This window comes from Temnothorax curvispinosus, unplaced genomic scaffold (assembly GCF_003070985.1).
Source record: "Temnothorax curvispinosus isolate PA1 unplaced genomic scaffold, ASM307098v1 QBEX01013628.1, whole genome shotgun sequence".
Classification (NCBI taxonomy): Eukaryota; Metazoa; Arthropoda; class Insecta; order Hymenoptera; family Formicidae; genus Temnothorax; species Temnothorax curvispinosus.
In genome coordinates, this window is record NW_020223408.1 from 11,806 (window position 1) to 23,107 (window position 11,302).

General features: G+C 32.4%; 1 protein-coding gene across 4 annotated transcripts in view; it reads left to right on the plus strand.

Annotated features, from left to right (window-relative positions):
- Positions 1–9,660, plus strand: part of LOC112463754 (TBC1 domain family member 24) — a 19,252-nt gene extending 9,592 nt beyond the window's left edge. For 3 of the 4 annotated variants that reach the window (XM_025030297.1, XM_025030295.1, XM_025030296.1), the window contains exons 2-8: positions 2,699–3,168; positions 3,495–3,683; positions 4,518–4,642; positions 5,149–5,295; positions 6,144–6,278; positions 6,671–6,889; positions 8,226–9,660. In XM_025030297.1, coding sequence (XP_024886065.1) covers positions 2,802–3,168; positions 3,495–3,683; positions 4,518–4,642; positions 5,149–5,295; positions 6,144–6,278; positions 6,671–6,889; positions 8,226–8,513 — 1,470 coding nt within the window. In that variant the 5' untranslated portion in view covers positions 2,699–2,801 and the 3' untranslated portion in view covers positions 8,514–9,660. The other variant, XM_025030298.1, reaches the window with a different exon arrangement.
- The last annotated feature ends 1,642 nt before the right edge of the window (positions 9,661–11,302 follow it).

The window sequence follows — 11,302 nt, forward strand, 5'->3', positions numbered from 1 at the left end:
AGGAAGCTAGTTCAGCTAGTAATTCCATTTATGTTAACAAAACAGTACAAATATTACTTGATATAATCGGTGATTATATAATTAATACAGTAGGCCTGTTCTTTTTAGCTGAACTTCATGCACGGTTCATCTTTTCTTTTTTTCTCTCCAACGTAAAAAGAAAAGAGGAAAGATGGACCGTGCAAGAAGTTCAGTTAAAAAGAACAGGCCTTATGTATTATTTCAGTAAACGTTAATAGAATTATTTTTTAAATAACTTTTTTTAAATTATTATTTTATGTTGTACAATATATGGGGAAAAAGATTATAGAGAGACAGCGAGGTGTATAGTTAAAAATTTAGCTTTGATCAATTCTGCCGGTTGAATTAATCGCCGATCGAGTTTGGTCAAAGACGTCCTTTGTGAATTTTCGTCGGTTAGGATGTTTATGTTCTACTTCTACACAACTCTACATTTAGCGTGTAATGCGGAGTAGTGCAGGTAGCACCAAAATCGCTATAAATATTCCTGCATCGTGACTCAGAATTACTCTCCGACGGTTCGACAGCTGTATGTACGTGTTTGACATGTACGGAGTTAAATAGAAGATCTACAAATTGAGTCTCACACATACCGTACGCCTGCACATTAAATTAATTGATCAAAAATATAAATGTTGTCAATTTTTTCAACGAACAGTTACGTCAAGGCCGATGATTATGAAAGTAGCTTAAATCATATACTTTTCGTTTTCAGATATCTCAACTTTTACGTTTGTGTGTATTAAAAAAAAAGATTGTGTCATTACATAAAAAAAAACACTCTTGACAGTGTAAATATTTCTGTGATTGTAAAATTTTACGAGTAAGTTTGTAAAGAAATAAATATAGTTTCTGAGCTTGAAAATAAACATTTTCAAGATTAACGATAAATCTTAAAAATGACTTGTGATCCAAAAAATATTGAATTTTATTTAAAGAATAGTGTAAAATCAACATCCATTTGCATTTTATGATTACAATATGTGTACTTGATTTTCGTCAACATTCTAATCTTTTCTTCTTCGATAATAGGATTTTTAATCTCTAGTATTTTGAGAACTTTAAAATACTCATAAAAAATTTGCGGGATATACGGTAACAAATTCATCACATCTTTATATATTTTCTTGGTCTGATCCTCGCAAATAATAGAAATAATTGAATTTATACAAGTTTACCAGAGAGCAAGTAACTTAGATCGCTATCGAAATAAACGTAAATTGATCCTGTTTAACGTTACAACATCAACATTATTCAATTCTCGCACAAATTTAATAATTAATTTCATAAAATGTAATATTACGTACGATTGATATTATTATATTATATTTTATTACGTTATATGAAATCAACGCGAAGCATATGTCCCCAAACATGTCTCGATATACGTGCAGATTCGTGTGTCAAGGTACTCATGACCCCGTGTATGCCACTTGTGGCATGCGAGGGTCCGAATCACTCGTGCGGTAAAGAGAAAAAAAAGAGGGAGCACGTGGTTGTGCCGTATATGCACGTTCGCGCTTGTTTACCTCACAATTGATTTCGGTCGCGCGACGGGTTACCCGAACGAACGAGCGATGATGACGCTTCAAGAGGGAAGGGTGTTATTGCAACGCGATAGCGAGACAGATGTGCACAGTAAGCGCTAAAACATTATCTTGGAGCTCGCGCGAGTTTACGAGATTCGAGCAACCGCGACGGCGCAATCACGTGCGTTACTCGGCTGTGTTTAATCGTGTCGCGGAGTCTAGGGAGGAAAGAGTTGAACCGTAAACATTTGCCAGTTGAATCTATTCTGAAATAAAATTGTGTCCGGTATCTTTTTGATACCTGAGAATGACTTCGATTATGTTCCGGTTAATTTAAATCCGCAGCGATTAAATCAATCGGTGAGCAGAATCAATTGCTCACAATAAAATTTTCAACTGTATAATTCGCCGCTCCTAATCTAATATTTCTCTTCGTGTGCTAAATAACAAAAAAATTAATAATTCTGCCCGCGTGAACCAAATGACACGGGCATTATTCGACAAGTTAGTCGCTAATTAAGATAATCAAAGTTGCCCCGAGGGACGTATCTATACCGCAGTCTGCAAACATGAATTTTAGATGAAATCAAAGCAAAGTTGGGATAATAATTAAGGGCAGTTTATTATGAGAAGGGAACATGAGAAAATTTAATTGTTTATTACTGCTTGCAATATAGGCTAAAATAAAATAATTTGATAATGTTTAAAGTATAATTTTACTCCTGCATATAAATGCAAAGAAATGGGATGTTTTTTGTCTCTGATAATTTAATTTTTTTTTTCTTCAGTCAGGCTTGGTTTAAATTGATTATACGAAAATAATGACATTTTTATCCTACGCACGTATTATCTACATGAATATAAAATTTGAATGACAAATTTGGAGTAGTGGAAAAACAGCAAAAGTAGAAATAATAAATAAAAAAGCATATAATGAAGAATATTGCATATTGCCATATGCAAGTAAATAAGAAAAAGTATTTTTGTCTCTCTATAATGAGATATTATCAAATTGCCTTTATCTTATCTCGCTAATTGTAAGGTAAATTGGCTAATAATACTCTAAAATTCTATATCTGTTTATCTATGTACTCCAAAAGTCTTCGAACTCGTCCACTTATACGGTACAATCCTCTTCGTTCTTTCAGATGAAAATTGAAACGTCCCAAGACATGACGTAGACAGCGGCAGGTGCGTGAAAAATCGCCGGGGCGGCCGCCATGAAGAATCTCGTGCCGTAGTTGTTAAGCGATGTTAGTGACTGCCTCCCCGATGGACAATTCGCCGAACACGCTGTCGGTGGTCGAGGAGGAGGCGACGAACGTCACCGACATCGACGACGCGTTCCCGCCGCATGTCGACACCAGCAACATTGTCATCCAGCCGGAGTCGCCCACCAGCAAGAAGCAGGCGCTAAAGACTTTCGCTGAGGTGAACACGTTGCTGCAGGCCGGCAGAAAGCGGGAGGCGAAGCTGATCATACGGGAGAACGCCTGGCCACTTAACAACGGCATCAGGGCGCAGCTCTGGCCGGCGCTCTGCGATCAGCACGCGCACGGCAAGAACATGCTCGACGGATTCTACTGGGACATGGTGAACCAGGTCTTTGGAACAACTGGTTAGTAAATACATTTTAACGCCCCACGAATCTTTAACCTCTATATTTTCGCTGGACTTTTGTCAGCGCATTTATACCGAACACAAAAGGATCATAGAACGGAATCTGAGAGCGGCGCAATTGTGAGACTAATTGTAAGCTTATTTCATTGCACATTTATAACGCTCTCAACTATAAAAACAGCCCTGAATTCGAATTTGTAATCATTGAAGACGCGATCGAAGAAAGATAAAGACCCAAGTGATAACTTTGTTTCTCTCGGTACAATCCAATAAGAAAGTTATCTTCATTACATCCATGTAAGGTTTGAATTATTTTGTTTACAGAATTACCTGAAAAATCAATCATGCTTCCGCCATTCGTCGATAGTACGCATTGCTTGTCTTACAATTTGACGAGAAAAGGCAGAAACGTGGCGGACAGAATTGTATCTGTACTGGGATATGCCTGTCCTGACATCACATACAGCCCATCCCTTTATCCGTTAACTGCACTTCTCTTGCATTTTGTGCCAGGTAAATTAATACTAATTTAATTAATATTAATTAAATCAATAATAACTTGATAATAATTCGATACATTACAAGAATTATTTTTCGCTTTACTTAACCCGGAGACGGTCACGTCATTTTTTTTTGCGTAAACGATCACCTAGGATGAGTTTTACACCCCTGTTAAAAGTCATTGTCCTATCATTTATTAGTATTTGAGAACAGTATATACATAGATTTATTCAATATTTTCTAAAAAAAGTAAGGAGAAACCAAAAAAGTTTAAAAAACGTTTAAAATTACTATGATATGAGCTTTATTTTTTCAACACTGAGGTGTAAAAATTACCCAAGGTGACCGTTCCTGGGTTAAGTAAAATATTTCGATTTTATGGTCAAAGTATCGACTCCAAATTAGCCATGATCGCACTTCAAAGAAAATGTACTTGATAAAACAATTTACGTAAAATCTACACAATTCGTTTTAACAGTTAACGGTTGCAAAAATAGTACAAATTTACTAAGGTTTACATTCTATTTAATTTTTCAATTTTTATTTGTTTGAAAAATAAATCTTGGACGGAAAAATGTTATCCTATATGTTTTATTTATTCCAATAATGGGTAGAAATATTATTAGTTATTAATATTGATTATGAACAGTTTGTGAATAGTGTTTATAACTTATAATATTTCTATTTCTACTTGACAATGATTCGCCAATTAGATTTGCGAATTACAGTTTTGTATATCTTTTAATTCACTGTGTTAAAGTCTTAAAATAAGCCAATTTATGGTAAGGATCTTGTTTACTTCCAATGAACCGCTACTTATGTTATTTTGGGAATGTTATTTTTCAGAGGAGGAATGTTACCACTGTATGGCTACTTTGGTAGCTGCCAAAGAGAAAATGTTCATCACGCAAACCAAACTCCTTTATGAAGTTACGTGGAAAACGGTAGAACAAATAACTAAGAAACACGTCGTAAGTAGCAACAAGTTCCTAAAATTTAGCCCTTAGATAATTATATTTGTTCCCAATTGAGTAGTTTACTTTTCCTTTTTTTTTTAATTGTTTTAAATTCATTTAAATTTTAAATGTAAAATAAAAGGATAAAAGTGAATATTATCTGTTTAAAAGTTTATTATTCGGACATGGTACTCTGTCATATAAAAATAATCATGATGATCCTAGAATAAACCTTAAAAATCTTGTTGCTATCTTTAATATTTTTGAAGAAAACGGCTCATAATATTACGCAAGATATTTTTCACTTCCTCAATGTCTTATCTCATGATAGAATAAACTTCTTTATCTATGTATCTATCTTTCGTTCAATTGATATTATTCTAGATTGATAAACATTCACTGAAATGGTATAAAAGAGATTTAAACTTTAAGATATAAAATTATTTTGCAAAAACTTACAAGCAGTAGACTAGCGACATATGTATATGTAATATATGTTTTTCCAATTTCACGATTTTAAGAAATCAGCTGCTGTACATTTAGCGAGGCATTGCTCCGGCTCAAGAGCAGAAAGAATCTACATGGATTGGATCTGGTGGATTCTTCAACTTCTTCCATTTCAACATCTAGTCAGGGTTATGGACTGTTTTCTTCATGAAGGCATTAAGGTAAGTTTATGTTTTAAATATGATCGCTGATTTTATAGTAGCTTTTATAAGAGGTTGTATTCAACTTTGCGAGATGTACGATGTCTACTTATAATTAAAAATTCGAATCTCATATTAAGCGACTCGTATAGTTTGAATATAATTGATTCAAATTGTTTGAGCGATATACAGTATTTAAAAGTTTTAAGTAGTTTTGATATCAAAAGGTCAAATAAAAATAATATTTATTGCAAACAAAAACGATCAAAGATATAAAGAGATAGAACCGGTATGCCATATATTTCGTTACAGTATACATTAAATTACGAATTTATGAAATGTATTTTTTTTACGATAGACAATTGTTCGAACTGCTCGAATATAAATACCTAATTTATGTGCCCTAAATGCTTATATAAAGATCCAAACAATTTCAATTCCGAAAATGAAATTTGAACTGTGAAATCACCTGATTATTGTAAATTCCGAGTTCAAACTGGTTTAAACCGTCCGCCAACCGGAAAATTTCGAACTTTAGTTCTTGCTATGCATTCAAGGAATCAGTCGGCGGCACGTGAAAGCGTCCATCTACCGTACATATGAGAGTGTGAGAAAAATTGGCGTTTACCCAACCAACAGATAAAGATCAACCGCACGTTATGTGTACTGTGCAATGCACTTATATTCTAGGAATAGGACAAATGTTAAATTTGATGTTTGACTCATTGCCAGCGGGAAGTTGTTTTGCGAGCATTTTTAAGCATTAACTATATCGTGCATAAAATTGTTCTTTTTGGACATATGCACGATTTGTTATAGAGTATTACTTTAATGATTTATTGAATTATCATTAATTTTTTTGCTTTCAGGTTTTTTATCGGGTTGCTATGGCTATAGTTTTATTATTTTATAAGCACTCTTCGCCGCAGAATTCCGAATGGATGAATGAGATTTCAAAGAATGGAATAGATGCTGCTCTATCAAAGTTCTGCAGACAAATGCCAGTGAGTAACAAAATCTAAAATAGATTGTGTGTAGCGGAATAATTGTAGGCTATTATAAAAATAAAAAGGATTTTGACTTAAACGATATAATCTATTATATGACAAATAATAAATTTTGAGAGACGCAAGAAAGTTAATATATATTAATTAGCAAAAGAAAGATTAAACATTACGTTTGTATTTTGAATAAAAAAGTATTTTAAATATGTAATAAAAATCATTTAAATGTACATATCTAAATTTCTAAATATATATGTAGTATGTTGTTCAGAAGTACACTTATAATAAATTTTAAGCTGAATTATTATATATGTTTTGCTTAATACTTTATAATCTTACAAGGCTTTAATTCTAAGGAATGCTGCTAAAAATGATAATTCATCAATTTTCAGGTGACACCCGCTAAATTTCTGCGCACCGCTTTTGGGATACGCGGACTCAGCTCAGCATACATATCACGAGTATTTCTGCGTACGGAAATGTCTCTTAAAAGCAAGAGCGTCCTAACAGGGTCCCGATCCTTGGCTAGGTCACGTTCGACTGACAATCTACCCACCAGCCAGTCCCAAGTCAACATTCAAATGATGTCACACACACTCACAATACGAGAAGTATGTTGTTCATCTATTTCTTCCTTTTTCTTAACTTAATTCCGCATTTGTTTGAATGTTTCAATAAAAATTTGCTGATTATTAATGCAGCTATCGATCACAATAAAACTTAAAAATTTTGAACATCTTATAGTTTAACGATTACAACACTTGACAAATATTTATAAATTAAAAAATAAAATTATAGTTTGATGAATTATAGGCAGGGTGATTAATATAATTATCTCACAATTTTTAATGGAACATATATTGAAATTAAATAATAAAAAATCAAACGTATTAAACGTAAATCGTTTTCTGCAGAAATATTGATTCTGTCAGAAACAGAGTTCTTTTATGAGTACATCTGTATACATAATCGTAATCTTAATTGACAAAATTTTTACAGGTACAAATATGAAGTATTTATAGTTTTACTGGTATGCAACATTTTGTTGTTTCAGCATACGTAACTATCTCCTTTTATTTCCTAAAACAAAGGAGACAATTTAAACTATTAAATAATTAAATATAATTTACTTGTTGTATGCCTAACTTCTGTAACTTATGGAATGAAAGAGGATGCTTATGCTGGGGGATATCTCTTGTATGATTTCTGTTTGTAATGAGAATTGAAACCGATATAATTTCGTTGAGTTCGATTTTCGATGTTACAGGTATGCGAGAAAAGACCTTATGCCGATTATCGCGTTTCGTTAACTCACGGATAAACGTAAGGATCATTATTGCATGCCTACGATATCCAAATCTTAACTCGATGAAATTTCAGAATGCTCAGTAAATCGTGATACAACCAGGAAGAAGACAATTTTTCGTGGAAAAAACCGATTTTACGATATTCGATAATTACATTATATTTTTTATTTTAGTTACATGTTAAAAAAAAGAAATAGGTTGAATGTGAGAGAAAGATATATCTATTTAATAATGCTGATTTCTCGAAATGATGAAATCAGCAACCGCGAATATAATGATATGGTTCTGGCATTGAAAATTCAATAGCTCTCTTTAATTGTTATTTTATTTGTTAATTGTTACAAAAGATTCCCATGTTTGACATGTATATAAGTATCAATGTATGCAAAGTCAAATAAATGTATTTTTATATTCAAAGCGATCTCTCTTGATAAATCTGAAAGATTTATTTACATGTTCTTTTAACCATTTCTTTTTTTTTTTTTTTACGAGAAATTGCTCTCTCAAGTTGGTTATATTGCAATTTACTGAATATCTTGTATACTTGGTTTCAATCTCCGCTTTGTACAGCCCAGCGTGTTAAAGTAGTTATAGGGTTCGGTAAACCTTTGAATCTCTCAATGATTCCATTTGTTTTCAGAAAGAATGTGAAGACACGTACAAAGACAGGGTATCGTATAATTATCTTTTTGGGAAATGTGTTGTCAGTTTCATGTGCTCTGCCCACCTTTACTTCCTCCCCTTTATACTCAGATATCATTTATATTACATTCATACTCTACACGCACTCACTCATCGCCATACATTTGTCGTGCCCAGCTTTGTTGCTGTTATTTATCCATCCGCAATGACTCCTTTAATACATCTTCCACTATTCAACGCGGCAGTAACCAATACTCTTGTCAGCAATGTTTACTGCAACGCATAATGTGAAATTCTCGCTGGCTTTTTCAGTGTGGCTCCGCGTGTATCAGTGCGGGTTGCAATCATGAATAATCTATAACAGCTCACAAGATCAGCGTTAAAAAAAAAAGTAATCCCGGAACTTTTATAATCAAAAGATTGAATGAATTGATTAGAATTTTTTAGACGTAACTGTCTTATTTGTCCGTCGTGTTATTCTTTCTTCTTCCTTCTCTTAACAGGACTTTAAGACTCTCGTAGTCTTTTTTTACAGCCGTGTTAGATTATGAGTCAGAAATAAAAACCGTATAAATATTTTTCTTGTGCTATACATCGAGATAAATCAATTTCTTCGCATGCCACCATTCCGTGTCCGATAGTATAAATTATTAAAATATACCAGAGAAACTATGTTTAATTGTATTAATAAATGAGAGAGAGTGTCAAACATTTATACGCGTCCATACAGTTTCAGCGAGAATGTATTTTATAATAATAGATTTAAACTTGTCTACTCTTTAGCTCATTTTATAAATCTATTCTATCAAACATGACTAGAGGTGTGCGAAAAAGGTTAATATGTTTCGATATACAAGAAAAAATTATAAATTTTTTTCATTTCTAACATAATTCAATATGGCTGTACGGGATCAGAAACCTTAAAAAAGGAAAACGAATTAATTCCTTTGAAGCTTTAGTTTGCAATTTAGATATGGTAGTCTCTTGACAAAGTTACGGATTTATTGTATTTTTAATACATTATAATTGAGAAAATTGGAAACTAAGTGAAAGTATAATACAGACACACATGAAAGTATAATACAAGTTACAAGTATATAAAAAAACGGAATCTTTAATTATCAAACTATTAAATGATTTTCATCAAGCTTCGCTTGGCGAACGTTTAGTATTAATCTCATTCTTTTCAGTGTTATCTGTTATAAACTCATAAGTAACCCCGTTTTCTGGAATGTGACTCTATAGTAGGTATTGATTTAGGTATACAAACTTTTAGAAGTTGCTTTCCTTAGATATAACTTTATTCACATTCATCATATTTGTTGTTCGAAAACATCTAACAATAAGTTGCGTTCTATGTGTTTTTCTGTATTTTCAAATGTATGCTACAAGAATTTGTAATTCCACCAGTACACAACAACAAAAAACAGATATCAAAATCACATTTTTCAGTTATTAAAAGGCTTTTACTTTCATTAGGATTCAACATAAAGCTTAAGGACATTATTAAGAATATAAAGCTTAATTTTCAAGATACATAATATAAAAAATTGTGGAACAAATTATAATTTTTTTCAAATTATATATCTCTATCTTATCTTTTTATATTTTTAGAAAATTGTCTTAAACTTACTACATGGTAAAAAAATAATCCGGTCATTCTGCCTTTGTCCTAATATAATCGAGGGCATCTCTTCACATTGGAAATCAATATTGCCGTCTATTTTATCTGCTAACATCTTAAAGAGGCCTGTAACATTTCGGAATATTTGAAGCAATATGGTTACGATGTAATAACAATGTGCGGATATTAAACGGTTAAACATTTGAAATATATTGCAGTTTATTTTTATTGTTGTACATAATATAGTAACCAGATACTTAATAACCTTAATATAAGATTTTAATATAAGGTAGGCTTTATATTGAATTATATGAAGTAAGAAATTTAAAATAATACACTGAATATCTTTACATTGAACATCTATTACATTAAATATCTTTATAAATACAAATTTGATTTCAATTTTTTATAAATATTTCAGTATTCGAACTTATTACAAATGTTAAATCGAATAATGAAAAATTACAACTTTTACAACTATTTTATATATAATTATATATATATATGTATAATATATTTAATATTTATATCATATTCGCGAATAATTTTTATTATAACGAATATATATTGGGAATCTGTATTCGTTATTCGCTAATATCGTCACCAGGTAATGAAATAAAGTGATTAGAAGAGGAAGATATAAACGAGCAGGTTACAGAGGGAAAAGTATTTGAACGTAGGAACTTTCATTGCAGACTTTGAGATATAATATTCTGCTCTGTTAGACAATCACAAGTTTCTTAGCATTGTCAAAAGATCCTGCATTCAAATTTAATGCATTAAAAATTCGTATCAACCGCGCAAAAATGGTCATTGTAACAATTGATCAAAGTTTATTGATTAATTATTTACTAATCCATGGGTCGAAAGAACAGTCTTCGGCACATTTCATAAATGTAAATTCTATCGAATACAAGTTGTAGCATGCAAAGAAACCTGATTTATTTCGATGTATAGTGCAAGAAAAACATTTACGTGATTTTTCTCTTCCGATGTCGTAATGCTGATGTCATAATGTGATTTTAGTGAAAGATAGGGATCTTACACCATTCTAAAACGTCCCAAGATGGTAAATATGAAATTCTGTGCGGCTATCCGTATCAAGTATAAACGCGTAGTAGTATTTATATCCCATATTCTTTTGTGTAACTTTACGTTACAAAAAAAAAGTATCCAATCTCCTTGGAACGTTTGTGCAGTGGGCAAATGCCAAGTTCGCATTGGTACCATTAGTGCCCAGCACTGTACATCGATGTAACTGACGTGTTTGTGCTGTCTTGTGTTGTGCTGCCTTCACTGGAATGACGGATTAAATGGTACCGGGTGTGTAGGGCGCACACAGTCCTGGACCACGCGCCCTATCAATGGGCGTTTATCCCATACAAAGTATATGCTCCCAGATCCTAGACATGCCTGATGTAAGTACTCACGGCCGTCCTTTCATTCGACTG